Source organism: Bubalus kerabau, chromosome 6 (genome assembly GCF_029407905.1).
Source record: "Bubalus kerabau isolate K-KA32 ecotype Philippines breed swamp buffalo chromosome 6, PCC_UOA_SB_1v2, whole genome shotgun sequence".
Lineage (NCBI taxonomy): Eukaryota > Metazoa > Chordata > Mammalia > Artiodactyla > Bovidae > Bubalus > Bubalus kerabau.
Window position 1 is genome coordinate 68,810,682 of NC_073629.1, and position 18,888 is coordinate 68,829,569.

General features: G+C 38.6%; 1 protein-coding gene across 1 annotated transcript in view; it reads right to left on the minus strand.

Annotated features, from left to right (window-relative positions):
- The window catches only part of ST6GALNAC3 (ST6 N-acetylgalactosaminide alpha-2,6-sialyltransferase 3), a 623,516-nt gene that overhangs the window by 242,827 nt on the left and 361,801 nt on the right, over positions 1-18,888 (minus strand). Inside the window, exon 3 of the mRNA XM_055585437.1 lies at positions 5,100-5,509. Within this exon, the coding sequence (XP_055441412.1) occupies positions 5,100-5,509 (410 nt within the window). The remainder of the gene's footprint in view (positions 1-5,099; positions 5,510-18,888) is intronic.

Sequence of the window (18,888 nt, forward strand, 5' to 3'; positions counted from 1 at the left end):
TTAATGACTAGGGACACTTTTTTTTAAAAAATTCTATGAATTATACACCATAACGGTGACATAATGTCACCACTAAAAACCTGATGATGAAAATTAGCACTTACCTCCAGAAAGTGCAGGCAAATCAACCAAATAGTTTACACAAAAGTCAAATTTTTTGATATTCCTTTTTCCTCACCCCTTCATACCTGCAATGATGTATTCACTTAATTCTATTTACTTAGGAGAAAAAATTTTAAACTTTTGTTAGGATATAACCAATACATACTTTGTGAGCATGGACTCACACAAATGCTTGCATTAAAACATCTTCTTTGATGCAGAATAATCTTAAAATGTTTACAGTAATCATATTTTTGGTTGCAGTGTTACTCTTAATTCTAAGAGTGTTGTGTGTATACTGTGGGATAAAGCAGATGAGTATTTACATTGGTGCTTCTAGAACCTGTGATTGCCAGCAAGGCAGAAAGAAGACAAATGTAAGATAGATGAGATAAAATAAAAACCTGATAGTCCTGAATTTGAATTGGAAGTTTCAATTTGAACTCATAATCATTTTATCTTTAAATAGCATATATAGCATATGTTGTTTATATACTAGTTCAGTCTAATGAAAAGACCAAGAAACAAAGACCAATCCAGTAGTTATGAGTACCTGTAGAGCCAAGATTATGTTCTCTTCAATAATATCAATAAAAGGACCCAAGTTATTTGGGGGAAATGTCTGGATACGGCATGCATCAGGATATGTACAAGAAAAGCCTTAAATATCATATATATTAGGAAACAAAAAAGAACTTACAAGACTTTGTTTTACAAGACTACTAAAGACATGTAAAAAGTATGCAAAAACCAATTTAAAGAGATTCCCATAGCTCAAAATAGGACGATTTAAGCATAAGAACATAATTTTAATGAATAAAGTAGTTCAAATAGGTTTAAGTACCTAAGTGGATATGTAAATACTGAAAACAATAAATTTACTGGTCCTTTTTTGGAGGATGATGGTGTCAATGCCTTAAAACTAATAAATGAAGAGAAAGAACTTGTACTATCTTCTATCTCACAGTAACCAAATGGTTGATGACAGCAAGTTTATAATGCATATCAGCTAATAACAGAAAAAGAAATGAGGAAATATCACCATTTTGCACCATAATTCTAATGAATTACTGGATCTGGACAATGATCATTAATGACTGCTAACATTAAAAAGAGAGAAAACAGTCTTCATTCTGATAGAAGTATCACCTAGTAATCTTGATTTAAAAAAAAACAATTTTAAAAATTAGACCGAAATCCAATAAACCCTCAATATCTAAGTCTCCTACATAGAACCCTTCGAGTTGCAAACTTTCAAAGATGTGAACATGTGTTTGAATGTCCAATTAAGTAAGTTATTCGCATGTCTGGCATACACGGTCATGTGTGTGTATCCTCTACACGTGGTTGTGCAGTAGTGTGTACTGTAGTACAGTATCTTTATTTCAAGCCCAGCATGTCCAGCAGCAAGGGTGAAAGCAACGGTGATGTGGCTGGCACTGCTAAGAAGTGCCAACTGTTGTACTGCATGACTGTACTTTTCTAAGATTAAAACCATTTTCTTTACTTCTTGTGTTTGTTTTTTATGTATTATTTCTGTGAAAAGTATTATAAACCTATTACAGTACAGTACTATATAACCAATGGTGTAAGTTGTTAACCTAGGTTAACTTTGTTGGACTTAAACGAACAAAAGTTAGACTTACAAATTCACTCTTGGAATGGAACTCATTCATATGTAGGGGACTTACTGTACAAAGGTATCAAAGCAGAAGTACTATAGGCGGGTAGTCAGCAAAATATAGATTGTGGACGAATGACTAGATCTTTTTCAATAATAAAGGGAGAGAGTGAGAGAAAAGAAGCCATAGATTAAGAGAAATATAGGAGACATATCAATTATTTATAATGTATAAACTAATGCTAATCCTTATTTGAACATGTATAGACCTTAATATTAATCCTGAGTCAATTAACTGTTAAAAATATTAATGAGATCACTGGAGAAATTTGAAAGCAGACTAAATATATATTGTTATTAAGAGACTATACTGATTTTTATGTGGGGCAATGGCATAGTGTTTATTTTTAAGAGTCTATCTTTTAGAGATAAATGCTGAAATATTTATGAATGAAAATAATATGATGCCTGGCATTTGCTTCAAAACAAACCTTGGGAAAGGAGAAAGCAAATAGAGGTATAGACGGAAGAAGACTGGCTATGAGTTAATAATATTCAATCTGAACTGTGGGTACACAGGAGTTCATTACAGGATTAGTCTCTCTATAAGTGTGTGACATTTCCCTTCATAAAAAGTTAAAAAATGTCTCTGTTTGAAAAGCGGCAATGAACATCAGGTCACTATGGGAAATCTTTAACAATCAAATCAACACAGCTCTATTTAGGACACAGATTAAAACCACAGTGGAGATAGCAGCCCTTGAGATCATTTTGGTCAGCCTTTTGTCATTCAAATAGATTTTACCAAAACTATCCATTCTGCTCATTTCTATTACTTGGTTGTCTTCTTTGGTCTGGTTGCAGTATTCAGTGAAACACAGGATTAGATTTGGGGGAGAAAACAGTTACAAAGTATCATAAAATCATTTTGGCTTGATTTCTATACTTCTATTTTGGTAACTCTATGAAATGAATGATACCTGCAAAATTAATTTTAACAACTGAGTTTTTTCCTACTATATAAACAGCTTTCCTCCTTAGAGACAGTAGGAAAATGAACCTCCCAAAGCTATTCTTTCCCAGCACTTGTTGCCCAGTCCACAGATCTGCGACAGTGCTGTCTCTGAAAGCTCACAGCAAAACCAACATGATACAAGCAAAACGCATGGGAACAGACAGCATGCTGAGTTCTTCTCTGATACCCCTAAATTATTCAAGGGCCTATAGTTATGACTAGGTGATACCCCAAGGGCAAACTGTTACTAATGAAAAACCAACTACACCTAATTAACTGCATTGCTCTGGGCTAGTGAAAAATCAGAAATTTCCAAAGCCACTTGAGAATGATCATATTTATACAGAATGATGATACAGGTGACCATATTTCTTTGAAGCACATACCTACTCCTTTTATCCCTACTGCCTGTCTCTTTGGACCACTTACACTACACTGATTCAAATCTAAACACTGGGAATCTTCTCACTAACTCTAAAGTAGATCAGATCAGATCAGATCAGATCAGTCGCTCAGTCGTGTCCAACTCTTTGCGACCCCATGAATCGCAGCACGCCAGGCCTCCCTGTCCATCACCAACTCCTGGAGTTCACTCAGACTCACGCCCATCAAGTCAGTGATGCCATCCAGCCATCTCATCCTCTTGTCATCCCCTTCTCCTCTTGCCCCCAATCCCTCCCAGCATCAGAGTCTTTTCCAAGGAGTCAACTCGTTGCATGAGGTGGCCAAAGTACTGGAGTTTCAGCTTTAGCATCATTCCTTCCAAAGAAATCCCAGGGCTGATCTCCTTCAGAAAAGGGGCCACTATCAACGGCTATTTATCTTGTGTTTCATTAGGAGCTATGTATTTTTGGTGCTCAGAAGTAGAAAACACTAAATTTGACCTACATTATCAATAGGAGAGTTGGTCCACATAAAATTTTTAAAATAATTACCAGCATTAAAACTCTATCCAGAGATGTTAGAAACTCCCTTTCTCAAACACATAACTCAATACAGTTAAAGGTTTAAATTTGATAATAATAAAGGATAAAAGATATACATCTTGAGGAAATCAGAATGTTAATATTGGAATTATAGTCAATGTTCAATTTATCCATGATATTGCAACCAGTCCATTCTAAAGGAGATCAGTCCTGGGTGTTTATTGGAAGGACTGATGCTAAAGCTGAAACTCCAATACTTTGGCCACCTCATGCAAAGAGTCGACTCACTGGAAAAGACTCTGATGCTGGGAGGGATTGGGGGCAGGAGGAGAAGGGGACGACAGAGGATGAGATGGCTGGATGGCATCACTGATTCGATGGACATGAGTATGAGTGAACTCCGGGAGTTGGTGATGGGCAGGGAGGCCTCGCGTGCTGCGATTCATGGGGTTGCAAAGCGTCAGACATGACTCAACGACTGAACTGAACTGATTGCACAAGTAAGCAATATTCAGTGGTAATTCAACATTTTAGCAATTAGTTTCAATATTTTTCCTTCAGCAGTTCTTTATCAGTACTAGACATGTGAACTAAAATAAAAGATAGACTGATTTACAACTCTGCTTCTCTGTCATATACTGGTTACCTTTCTAAAGAAGAAGAAGAAAAAAGTAAGTTATATGGGAGAAGAGGAGGAGGAAGAGGGAGCAGGGAGGAAGCAGGAAAAGTAAGGAGCAGGAGAAAAGTAAGACAAGCACACCTCAGGAAAGGTATTTTACAGAATGCTGCAGAAAACCAGATGTAGTAAAAATATGCAAATTGGTTTTTAGCTAACTGAGTGAATGGTATATATATATCTCATTTCTCATCAAGAACCCACTGTTAATGATTTTAAGTAATGCTTAATTTCAACATGATATTCTGCTTAACGTATTAAATGCTAAGTTATGGTGATCACAAGTTCACAAGGGCATGGCCTATTTGCAGGCAAGAAGCTCTGCAACCTGATTACAGAATCAATAGCCTGTTCTGCTTTGGAGTCTCAGTAAATTTTTGCCACAACTTCCAAAGGAGTTTAGGTCCTAAAGTTCCTTAACATTTCTATTTTGAGACAAAAATAGGTAGACTTCTTTCAGCTTATATCCAATTTAATCAATAGCAAATTGAACTAAATAAGAACTAACCTAAAAATATCTTGGGGAAGCAGTCAGTGTTTTTTTTTTTGGGGGGGGGGGGGCTTCAATTCAATCAAAATGGAGAGAGAGAAGTTGGTGTAGGTGGACTAAATAGGGCCTCACTGCTGGCTCATCAAGTAATCATAATAGTCAAAAACATATAACAACCGGTTTGAAAAATAACTGTTCATATAATAGCTGGCAAAGAACTCTGCAAAGACAGCATGAAAGACAAAAAGGCCACTTCTCAGAGGACTCACCTGTCTTTCCCAGTTTCCTTCTTAAACACTCCATCACAGTAACTCATGCGCTTCTCTGTGGTCACATAAATTTGGGCATTGGGATAGATGTCAACAGTCTTTTTCAACATGTTGTACACAATGCCATTGCCATCTTTCCTCATATTGCGGAAAGGGCCCCAAATAACATAAATAGTAGTGTTTGCTTCCTTGAAAAAATAATCAGGGTTTTTCAGCAAAAGAGGAACGCTGGTATGGGATACGACGCGAATCATTGTCATGCGGCCAACATCCTCTTCATAGCCCTTGGTGGGTGCATTATTCATTCTCCAAATGCAGGACGACTGATCTATCTCATTCCCCACCTTCTGGCCGACCATCTGACCTGAGTTTGACACAATGGCACAAAGATTACAGTCCAGTTGCAAAGGCTGAAAAACAGAAAGAGAAACAGGGCAGGTGAGGGAGAAATGTGTAAATTAGAAAGTTCCTCATATCCCAACAAGTTTTTCAGGGAAAACAGAAATTCCAGATATTGTGCATAATTGCTAAATGTGGGAATATCGCTGAAATATATTTATACTAATCCAAAACTAGCTCCATAGGATATCAAGCTTGGGGCATGCCTCCATTTAAAAAGTGAATATGGATTGCTAAGAAATAATTTTCATTTCTCTTTCTTGTGTTGCTTTGAAATTCAATGAAAAAGCAGTCATTTGTTTCCCACTTTATATGATGTCTTTTCATTCAAAACTGTTATTTCAAATGAAATAAGGAAATACAGAAAGATTTGCTCTCTTTAATAAGGATGATGGCTAAAAAAAAGAAATGCAAAAGGAGTATATATAGGCATCAATTTGAAGTTTACTTATATATATGAATGATTATGTAGCAGTTGATAAAAATATAAAAAATTCAGCAAATGATGAGATTCTGAATTTTCAAAACCCAGAACTACTGAAGATAAATTTCAGGCTAGCAAAAATATTATAGAGAATCTTAAAAAATTCCCTTGCATCACCATGGTTAAACAACCGTTGTGCTCTTGTTTATTCTAGTTGGATAGGAAAGGCTTCTTTTTAAGAACTCAGGGAAGGCACATACAAAGATAGTCTCCACCATCCTTTCATTTTTTTATTGGAGTTTAATTGCTTTACAATGCTGTGATAATTTCTGCTGTACAATGAAGTGAATCAGCTATACCTATACATATTTCCCCTTCCTACTGGACTTCCCTCCCGCTATTCTCCCCACTGTCCCACCCATCTAGGCCGTCACAGAACACTGAGCTGGGTTTCCTGAGCTATACCGGAGGTTCTCACTAGCTATCTATTTTACAGATGGTAGCGTATATACATCGATGCTAATTTCCCAATTTGTCTCACTCTCCCCTCCCCCGACTCCATCCAGTGTCCACACGTCCATTCTCTGCATCTGCATCTCTATTTCTGCCCTGCAAATAGGTTCATTTATATCATTTTTCTAGATTCCACATACTTTAACCAATGAGGTAACAGAGACTCATAGAGACTAAGCATCAACTTTCAGGGCTGGCAGGTGATACAGTTGCATTGGTAGATTCAACTCTAGATCCAACTCTAAACCCAATGCAGGAGATAGAAGAGACATGGTTTCGATCCCTGGGTCGGGAAAATCCCCGGGAGGAGGGGATGGCAACCCACTCCATTCTTGCCTGGAGAATCCCATGGATTCTCAGAGGAGCCTGGCCAGCTATACACTCCATGGGGTTGCCAAGAGTTGGACACGACTGAAGCAACTTGGCATACTCGCAAGCAAACCAAATACAGTCGACACACTGGGGATAGAAAATACCACACCATTCTTGGTGTGGATGCTTGGCTCTGTGGATGCAGAATTGGAGCATATGGAAAGCCCATGGCATGGGAATTGAGCATCTGCAGGTTCTGGCATCCACTGGGGTCCTGGAATCAACCCCCCTCAGGTATGGAGGAATGACTGTATATTCCTTTTACAATTTCCCCACACATAAAGAAAAGCGAACTTTTAAACAGTGAGTGATAAGGGGACAATGCACTTTGCTGATACATGCCTTTCTTCTTTTCTTTCTGTAAGATTCTACATTTATATCTGATATGTGGCCCCAGATTTCTTGATGCCTATTGGTCAGTGGCCTCTTCCAAACTGTGTATTAGTTGTGTTACAATTTATTATTTAATTATGTCTGTCCCCTAGAAAGTAAACTCCATAAGAGTAGGCTCAATGTCTGTTTTCATTTAACCCCACTCCTCAGAAATCCCTGGAATACTATAGTATTTCAAATATACAGAGGTCAAGTTAGGAAATGAAAGCAATTTAATGAAAAGTATTTATTAGGACCCTGAACATAATATTAGGGAAGAAGTGGACTTTTTCAATTCATCTAGAATTGCTGATTTAGTTAAAAAGAGAAAAGCAATCCAGAAGAAACACATCAACATACCCACAGGTTCAATCTAGGTGAGTGAATCTATTTATCTGAGATGTCAAAATTAAGAATTTCAAAAAACTTTACTTATACAGCCCACAAAGGTCCATTCTGAAGTGCCTTAATAGTCTGCTATGAAATGGAGTGACTGTCCATCGCTCCTGCTCCAGTAAGATTTCTAAACTAAGGTGGGCAGCAGGTGGTCCAGGCACCAGGTCAGAATAGCTCCACTCAAGGTGGGTGACTGTATTAGGGCACTTGGCAATGGGATTTTCTAGGTTGGTGCCATAGTGAAGACTTCACCAAAGGGCAAATGGAGGCACAAGAGGATGCCTCGTAGAATCAGGCATTGAATTAAGCCCATTCCTCGTGCATTTAAGCCCCTTCCTTACAATCCTTGGGAAGATTGTAAGGAAGAATACAATGTTCTTCCTGACATCCATTAGACTTAGCTGAGTCCTCCAAAATCAGTCACATAAATCAATGTCTTATTTAATTTGTGTATCACATGACACATTCCAATTTATCACCAAAATGCATATGGTATAGGAGGTTAGGTTCCATTTAGTGTTCCAAGAAGTTGCTTCCCTATATACTAAAAACATTTTAGGGTGCCACCCCCACACATTAAAAAAAATCAAGAAGAAAGATATAAAGAAAAAGCCTTGGAGGTGTTCTAATACCCAACATGCAGCAATTTGCATTGGATTTCCAAGTCATTAAAGTGAATTAGCTGGTTCTGCTACAACAACGGAGAAGGCAATGGCACCCCACTCCAGTACTCTTGCCTGGAAAATCCCATGGACAGAGGACCCTGGTGGGCTGCCTTCTATGGGGTCGCACAGAGTCGGACACGACTGAAGCGACTTAGCAGCAGCAGCAGCAGCAGCAGCAGCTGCAACAAGGCTTCATTTAACTAATAAGAATCAGCATACTGGTTTCACTTGACAATTGTAACCTCTGAGAGTGATCAATTAAGACATCACAGTCTGTTTCATGACAACATATCAGCTGTGCAGCTATGAGGTCAGCAGCTAATAACTTGAGGGCAAATATTGGGAACAATGGCCTCTTGTTTATATGACAAATACATAACTGGGCAGGGTGCTATGAATATAATACCTTTGGGAGTAGGTGGTGATCTTTAAATTGCCCCTGTCTTTTATACTATTCACTTGGACATATTGTCACCAAGGCCAGAGTTGTACGAGACTTGCTCATGTCATACTGCTTGGTCTCAGAACTGCCTAGCTGTCTGGCTTCCTGAATGAGGTGCCAGGAGTCATGGCTGCAGGTGTGACTGTTCTATTTACCACATGGTTGCAGGAACCATCTTTACAGTATGATAGGAGTGCAGGGCTAGATGAATGAAACATTCCTAATCATAATCAGAAGCTTCGGGTAACACGAAGAGCTTGTTAAAGCACAAGGGACTCATCTATATGTTTGAAAGCACTTTCAAACTACGGTAAGCCATGATAAAAAGAAAGACACACCTGGGCACGAATGGATGGTTTGACCCAGGGGCTGCTCTTATCTGGTTATCTCAGTTCCTTTTATTAGCTTTATCACTGCATCTTGTGATCTCAACTTTCTTTGTTAAAATGTCCTGCTGTTTCTTGAGCTCATTTATGTTATTTGATTTGGGGCTTTTGCTTGAAAATTTATTCCATGTGTGTCCACTCGCTCAGTTCTGCCTCAGTAAGCAGTTTCTTTCTAGATACAGGCCCTGGATTTTCCGAGACCTTTGGAAAGATTTATCTGACTCCACTTTATCAAGCCCTATCATAATTTTGAACTTTCCTTTTCAGTTGACTTGTCCCTATTTTTTGTTTCTTTCCATTAAAAACAAATTTGACCTCTTTGTCTTTTCCGCTCATACACTCAAAGCATCATCAAGCCAAATGCTTTGCTTGAGCTTTGGCTGTGTCTATAAACTGAGATTACCACAAATATTCAGCCAATCATCTGGGCAGCTGTGTTCCTAAGAGAAATCTCACAAATGTCAAATGCTTCCTTTCATCTGAAGTCTAAGATACTGATTTTTTGGTGGCGGGGGGGTGGGGGTGGGTAACATCATTATACAGGCATATCTTACTTTACTGCATTTCATTTTATTGAGCTTCACAGATACTGCATTTTTTTTTCTTTCTTTTTTTTTTTTTTTAAACAAATTGGAGATTTGTTCAGTTCAGTTCAGTCACTCAGTTGTGTCCAACTCTTTGCGACCCCGTGAACTGCAGCTCGCCAGGCCTCCCTGTCCGTCACCAACTCCGGAAGTTCACTCAAACTCATGTCCATTGAGTCGGTGATGCCATCAAGCCATCTCATCCTCTGTCGTCCCCTTCTCCTCCTGCCCCCAATCCCTCCCAGCATCAGGGTCTTTTCCAATGAGTCAACTCTTTGCATGAGGTGGCCAAAGTATTGGAGTTTCAGCTTTAGCATCATTCCTTCCAATGAACACCCAGAACTGATCTCCTTTAGGATGGACTGGTTGGATCTCCTTGCCGTCCAAGGGACTCTCAAGAGTCTTCTCCAACACCACAGTTCAAAAGCATAAATTCTTCGGCGCTCAGCTTTCTTTATAGTCTAACTCTCACATCCATACATGACTACTGGAAAAACCATAGCCTTGACTAGACAGACCTTTGTTGACAAAGTAATGTCTCTGCTTTTGAATATACTATCTAGGTTGGTCATAACTTTCCTTCCAAGGAGTGAGCGTCTTTTAATTTCATGGCTGCAATCACCATCTGCAGTGATTTTGGAGCCCAAAACAATAAAGTCAGCCACTGTTTCCCCATCTATTTCCCATGAAGTGATGGGACCAGATGTCATGATCTTAGTTTTCTGAATGTTGAGCTTTAAGCCAACTTTTTCACTCTCCTCTTTTACTTTCATCAACCGGCTCTTTAGGTCTTCTTCACTTTCTGCCATAAGGGTGGTGTCATCTACATATGGCTGCACCACGGCTCAGAAGCAGCCAAGAGGAGCTACCCCATGTCCAAGGTCAGGGGCGGCTGCCAAGAGGAGTTACCCTATGTCCAAGGTAAGAAACAGCTGCTGCGCTTTGCAGGAGCAGCCGTGAAGAGATACCCCACATCCAAGGTAAGAGAAACCCAAGTAAGACAGTAGGTGCTGAGAGAGGGCCTCAGAGGGCAGACAGACTGAAACCACAATGACAGACAAATAGCCAATCAGATCACACAGACCACAGCTTGTCTGACTCAATGAAGGTTTGCAGCAACCCTGTTTTGTCAAATGATGGTTAAGTATATTTTAGCCATAGAGTATTTTTTAAGTTAACGTATGTACTTTTTAAGACATAGGCTATTGCACGCCTAACGGACTACAGTATAGTATAAGCATAACTTTTATATACCCTGGGAAACCAGAAAATTCATGTGATTTTATTGTAATATTCACTTTATTGCAGTGGTCTGGAACTGAATGTGCAATATTTCCAAGGGTTGCCTTATTTGATTTGGATATTTTCTCCCTTTACAAGATATACTACCTCTATACTGTATATCTGGTAATAAATACTCAACTTGGGGAAAGTTAATTCAATGATATCTAGTAAACAACTGTCAACTACAAATTGGCACTTACCAAGAGCATTGCAAACGACTGAACAACAAAGGTGTTTGCCCTGCCTCTACAGAGATTGAATCCCATGCTGCTATAGCTGTTGACCTTCAACAAACCCTGAGGGAGTTCAGGGTCCAGTGAGGCACTCTTTACTCCAGGGAATCTGGAGGGACAAGCCTTTAGATAGTTGGATGTTTTTAGGAAAAGATTTTATGATCTCAATCCTTGCATCTCCTCATATCTAGAGAAGCACTAAATCCCTTCACGGTGACATCAGATCCTCATGACTAACAAAACCTTTTTATAAAATGAGTGCTCCCTTCACCAAAACCTTATACATTGTCTTTCCCCCACTGCCGCTTTGGAGCAGTCTCTCAGAGTATCTGAGGTGCGGCCTCCCAGGCTGCAGTCCTCATTTTGTCCCAAATAAAACTTAATTCACAACTCTCAAGCTGTACATTTTTTTTTTTTTTTAGTCGACACAACCAAGTAATTTTTACCATGCACTTGTTCCGTGCAAGGCTATGTTAAGGGTAAAATAATTTTAGGATTTTAATTACTGTGAATTTTAACCTCAGCATACAGCTCTGAGGTAGGTGGGGATGTTTTATGATCAACTACAGAGTCGGATACAACTGAAGTGACTTAGCAGCAGCAACAGCAGTGTCAATTCATATACTATTGGTTGGCTGAAAAGTTCATTTGGTTTTTTCCATAACATCTTATGAAAACCTGAATGAACCTTTTAGCCAACCCAATGTTTTAAAGGTCTAATGTACTGCCTTGAAAAACAAGTCCTTTCTCTGCTAAAACAAATCTTGACATTCGCCTCCTTTTTGAAAAAGAATTTGATTCCTATCTAACATGCAGGCAGAGGATGAGAGAGGTAAAAAACAGTGTGATGGAGACAGATAAATACAGAGTATTATTAACATGATTAAATACCTATTATGGGCCAGTCATCCTGCCCAGCCTTCATTACATTATTCCATTCAGTTCTCATAGTAAATTCTTTAAAAGTTAGTTTTTACTTCATATTATTGAACTGAAATTGAAATGAACATGATGTCCAGTGAGTACTAGATATCTTTCAGGTTAAAAAGACAGCACATATTATCTTTTGTGAAATGCACTCATAGCACTAATAAGAAGTGGGAGGTGTTAAAGAAATCTTTACTATGAATTTGCACTATCCCTAATAAACATGTAGGCAAACACCTCGACTTTCACCCAGTATTATAGTAAAACTATCTACATTAAATTATAAATCAATGCTTTTAAATAGGCTGGTGGCCGAAAATTTCACCAAAAGAGGACAAAGTTTCCTAACTGATGAAATTCTCTTCAGGAGTGTTAGGGTTTTGTATGGGGATAGAAATAATCTCTCCTTTCTGGCAATGACATTATGATGGCTTAAGAAACTATGTGGACTATTTTTTCTTAATCTTCTTTGGAAGGAATGATGCTAAAGCTGAAACTCCAGTACTTTGGCCACCTCACGCGAAGAAAAGACTCTGATGCTGGGAGGGATTGGGGGCAGGAGGAGAAGGGGACGACAGAGGATGAGATGGCTGGATGCCATCACTAACTCGATGGATGTGAGTCTGAGTGAACTCCGGGAGTTGGTGATGGACAGGGAGGCCTGGCGTGCTGTACTTCATGGGGTCTCAAAGAGTCGGACACAACTGAGCGACTGAACTGAACTGAACTGACCTGAGGTTTAAAATATGGCTGAAATTTCAGTCTAAGATAAACTAATCATGACTGATTTTATTAGCTTTAAAATTGTCTTCCACATTTTTTCACTCAATTTGCTTTTAAACTTTTTTTGTAACAGGAGTGAGTTGTGTTTCTTTCTGAAGCATTAAATTATTACAGTCCATGTCTGAGAAAACATAAAGCCATGGCAGATGCTTTTATAAACTGGTCTCCGTGGCTAAGGGAATACCTCTCCCCAGTGCAAAGTCTCCTAGAGGTAAATCCACTTTAGAAGCTCACAGTGGCTACTGTCAACTCCTTGGGTAGCAAAGATAGCTGAGATGCCAAGCCCTCCTCTAACTCTTTGAACCGCTCCCCTCCCCATACATATGAAGATTCTAGGACACTGACTGCCTAGGTAGTATGTTCATCTTTAGGTCACTTTACAGTCATGTGGATTTTTATTTTTAACTTATCATAAGCATGGGCATTCAGCACAGAAATGAATTCTTGTTTGCACAAATGCGGAAGAATATAAGTGCAAGAGAATCCTTGATACTATGGAGGTAAGAGAGGAAGATGAGGCTATTCTAATCTCTTTTGAAGAGTCTGTGGTATTTTAATAATTAGCTTTATTTTCCTGTGACTAAATATTATGTAGGCAGACTCTAGAAACCAATTAACCATGACATGTCCAATTGATCCTTGTCTGGTTTAAAAAAAAAATGACCGAAACTAATAGGTCATTCACTCTGATCAGGAAGTCTCACCTTTTATTGAGTCACAGTCACTTTTCTCTTCAAATTAGGACACATATAGTTAAAGACTTCTTTCTGTTTCTCTGCTCTAAATTTACACACACACAAACACACACACAGAGTCACCCTCATCCTGCAAATGAGACAGCTCATCCTCCTAGCCACTTTTTCCATCCTGCCCCTTACCAACCAAACCACTCTGGAAAATTTCCCTTCTCTGTTCTTTGGGTAAGAAACTGACAAATTGCCCTCTCCTTTTTGAATGATATATTGGGACAACTGCCAAGCACTTTACATTTTAATCAGTAAGAAGAATGAAATATTTAACCTTTACTTTTTTCTCCATGAATAGGCTTATAGACAATAGAATAGATAATTAAAATCTGTGAATTAAAACTTGCAAAACAGTGTGGTTTCCCCAGCAAAGAGAAATGGCCATGTACGAAAGGTCACCTGTCAACTAGTTCTAGTTATTAAATCTCTGCATTTATCACTGTGGTGGCTCCATGGAAAACGAAGGTCAAGACATTAAATTATGAAATAGTCAGGATTAGAAAAGGTCACTAAAAACTCAACTAAAATTTAACCAAACCTGCTAATTCCACATCCTTTGAAGCGAGCAGACACAGCCAGGGATGAAACACACACTGGATGGAACTAATCTATCTCCCTATTTTATCCCCATATTCAAAATGAATTTCCATTTGATGTCTTGAAGTCTAAAATGAAACTTGCTCATCTCAAATAAAAACAGGAGCTTCAATAAATATTTCAGAACAAAATCATGTTTGAATCGAACCGGCTTAAATTATTAAAAACATTGTTTTACACCACTCTAAGGGTTGCTTTCACTTCAATCATGAGAATGCAATTTAAAATATTAGCAATGGGGCACTCCTGGCATCTTAAATGCTTTACAGGACAATTAGCAAATTCACCACTCACTAATTTCCTACTTTAATGCTGAAATAAATGAGATCTTTGCTTTTCATCATGCAATTTGAATGAATTTGAACAAAGCAGGTTGAACAAAGCTCCAGAGACACACTCTTCAGTTTGCTGTCATTTATTTCTCTACTCTTCCTGAATGTCTTTAGAGTTTTAGTTTTAGAGGCTTCAACATGTATAATGATGCCATTGGGGAATAGATTTTGCCTTTATTCTCCTTGATGTTCTTTTGAGGTCTTTCAAGTGAAAGGTACAAAAAAGGCATTAACAATCTGGCATTGTTTTTATTGCTTGACAAAGAAAAAAATGTATTTTAATTTTTCCCATGTTTCAGGAATGATTAAGCAAGCTGTTTTCATCCACACTGAGTCACTTTCAGCAGACCTCTAACTGTGAGCAAAGACTTGTAAAGATGGTTCTAAGGAGAATTCAACACAGTTCGACCAAGCCAGCCTGTATATGTACTTCTTTGCCCCTCCACAATCCCGCTTCTTTCAGTTAATGCAGCTTTCAAAAGCAGTGTGTATAAATCATACAGTATGAGTAACTGCACATAAAAAGACAGATTTGCTAACCCACGGTTTGGCTCTGGCTCTCTGTGGATTTGGGATATGGCATTTACCTTGATTCCTACATGGTGGCATTATATTCAAGCATAAAACTTAACAGGGGGGTGCATAAAAATGTTAATGTCAAGAGATAATTCTAAAACCAGCAACATAAAACTCTGTTTCTCAGTCACCATAGATGGTGTGTTCTCTTCATTTGGAAGTTCCTTTAAAAAGTGCATCTGTATAATCATGCAGGCATACCAAATGAAAGCAGTTTGCTTTCTCTGGTGCATGTGTGCTAAGTCACGTCTGTCATGTCCAACTCTTTGCGACCCTATGGACTGTAGCCTACCATGCTCCTCTGTCCATGGGATTCTCCAGGCAAGAATACTGGAGAGGGTTGCCATGCCCTCCTCTGAGAGACCTCCCAGACCCAGAGATCAAACCTGTGCCTCCTGCAGCTCCTGCATTGCAGACAGATTATTTACCGCTGAGCCACTGGGGAAGCCCCTTGCATTCTCTGGACTAGAAGACAAATGAGTCTTTTCAAACCAAAAAAGAATTTTTATCTATAGACTGAGAAAATGGGAGTAATTCTCACTGTCAGGTCATTAAAAAAATTGACTAATTTTGGAGGCCAGTTTCAGTTCAGTTCAGTTCAGTCGCTCAGTCGTGTCTGACTCTTTGCAACCCCATGAACCACAGCACACTAGGCCTCCCTGTCCATCACCAACTCCCGCAGTTTACCCAAACTCATGTCCATTGAGTTGGTGATGCCATCCAACCATCTCATCCTCTGTCGTCCCCTTCTCTTCCTGCCCTCAATCTTTCCCAGCATCAGGGTCTTTTCAAATGAGTCAGCTCTTAGCATCAGGTGGCCAAAGTATTGGAGGCCAGTTTACCTTTGGATTATATTTCCATATAGCTATTGCTGATTAGATAGCATTAAACACCTTTATGTTCTGGCTAGAATTTGCTTTGGAACCTAGGAAACTCATGTTACCTCATAAATGTTTTTAATTGTCATGTAGAGTTTTTGCCAGATATACAAAGCAAGCAATAAACTGAATATGTGTTGACGAATATTCAACACAGGGTTTTTTTTTTTTTTAATCTTGTTCTATTTTTAAGCTGAAGGATGCTTTAGTGGGTTTATAGTTTGAGAGAAAGGGCTGGTGAAGGATGAGAAATTGCAAATACATGACAAAGGCCCACTAATGGAGTGAGAACCTAGAAAAGATAGGAGTCGATAACTTAAGGAATATTACTGATGTTGTTCAGTTGCTAAGTCATGTCTGACTCTTTTGGGACCTGATGGACTGTAGCCCACTATGCTCTTCTGTCCATGGGATTTCCTAAGCAAGAATATTGGAGTGGGTTAGCATTTCCTTCTCCAGGGGATCTTCCAGACCCAGGGATAGAACCCAAATCTCCTGCATTTGGCAGGTGGATTCTTTACCACTGAGCCATCAGGGAAGCCCTTGAGGAATATTACTTGGTCATAAAATGAATGAAATATTGCCATTTGCCACAACATGGATGGACCTAGGGATTATCACACTAAATCAAATTAGTGGAAGACAAATATTATGACATCACTTATATGTGGAATTTAAAAAACAATATAAATAAACTTATTTATAAAACAGAAACAGACTCACAGTCATAGAAGACAAACTTATGGGTATCAAAGGGGGAATGGGTGGGGTGGGGATAAATTAGGAGTATGGGATTAACAAATACATATTACTTTATATGAAATGGGTTTCTCAGATGCAGGAGAGGTGGGTTTTATCCCTAGTTTGGGAAGATCCCCTGGAGTAGGAAAAGGCAACCCACTCCACTATTCTTGCCTAGAAAAGTCCATGGACAAAGAAGCCTGTCAGACTACAGTCCATGGAGTTTCAAAGAGTCATACACAACTGAGTGACTGAGCACGCATGTAGTATATATGAACTAGATAAACAACAAAGATTTACTGTATAGCACAGAGAACTATATTCAACATCTTTTAATAACCTATAATGAAAAAGAATCTAAAAAGGAATATATATATATATATATATATATATATATATATATATATATATGTGTGTGTGTGTGTGTGGTATATAACACAATAGTGAAGTGAAGTCGCTCAGTCGTGTCTGACTCTTTGCAACCCCATGGACTGTAGCCTACAAGGCTGCTCTGTCCATGGAATTTTCCAGGCAAGAGTACTGGAATGGGTTGCCATTTCCTTCTCCAGGGAATCTTCCTCACCCAGGGATTGCACCCAGGTCTCCTGCATTGCAGGCAGACGCTTTACTGTCTGAGCCACCAGGGAAGCCATATAACACAATACTTTAAATAAACTCTAGTTCAATAATAAATAAAACTTATTTTATTTATACAGTTGAATGGGCAAGCTTTGCAAAAATAGACACTTCTTCCCCTGAGACAGGAAAAAAGAATTAAGAATGACAAGAAACTGTGACCTTACAAGAGTGGGATACAACCAGAGTTTACCTCAGATTCCCTTACATTTCTATAAAGCAAGTAAGGGTTAATTGAGAGACTTAGAGGTAAGGTTAACAGGATTAAGGAGAGATATGAACTTTTGAGAAAGAGAGCATTTGGGGCAAGAATCAAAAGGATTGCCAACTGTGCCACAGTTTGAATATAGAAATTACATATTTTTGATGATACTGTAAGATTCTATATTCTTTCTAAGTACTGTTTAGAAGCACAGAGGCAAGGGTGAAGAGAGCTTATCCAGCTTGATCCAGGGCTGAAGCTTGGGGCAAGTGGTATACTGAAAGCTTGACACTGAAAAATAATTATGGACACTAATAATATAAATTTCAAGTTAATAGTGGAAGGAAATAAATGGTAGGAAAATGAGAAAATGGAAGAGATAAAGAAACAAGAATGTTTTAGTGGGGTTATATTCATTCAGTGGAGATAGGGAGAGAGATGCTTGTATCGTATACCCTAAGATTATGCTTATTTGGGAAATAAGGAGAAAAATGTGGCTAATTTAGGCTTTAAATTAAAGGCCTATGATTTCAATTGAGAAAAATTTCAGGAAAGAAGCTGTAGTGTAAGTCATTCCTTCCAGTTTGGAAATGCAAAAACCAAAGAATAGAGAATATTCAAATTCATTAATAGTTAAAAAGTACCATGTTCTTGGGGGGCAGGAGGAGAAGGGGACAACAGAGGATGAGATGGCTGGATGACATCACTGACTCGATGGACGTGAATCTGAGTGAACTTCGGGAGTTGGTGATGGACAGGGAGGCCTGGTGTGCTGCGATTCATGGGGTCACAAAGAGTAGGACACGACTGAGTGACTGAACTGAACCATGTTCTTGCATTGAAAGAATTAATATTGTTAGATAACCATACAACCTAAGGAAGTCTACAGATTCAATGCAATCCCTATCAAAATATTAGCATCATTTTTTTCACAGAACAAAATCAAGTAATTTAAAAATCTGTATGGAAACACAAAGACCCCAAATAGCCACAACAATCTTGAGAAAGAAGAACAGAGTTGAAGGAATCATGCTCCTGACTTCAAAATATACTACAAAGCTACAGGAATCCAAACAATATGGTACTGGCACAAAAACAGACACATGGGGTCAATGGAACAGAATAGAGAGCCCAGAAATTAACCCACACACTTATGGTCAATTTATGGTAAGGAGATAAAAATATTCAATATTCAAAGGGAAGACAGTCTCTTCAATAAGTAGCATTGGGAAAACTGGACAGCTATATGCAAAAGTATGAAATTAGAACATTCTCTAAAACCATATACAAAAATAAATTCA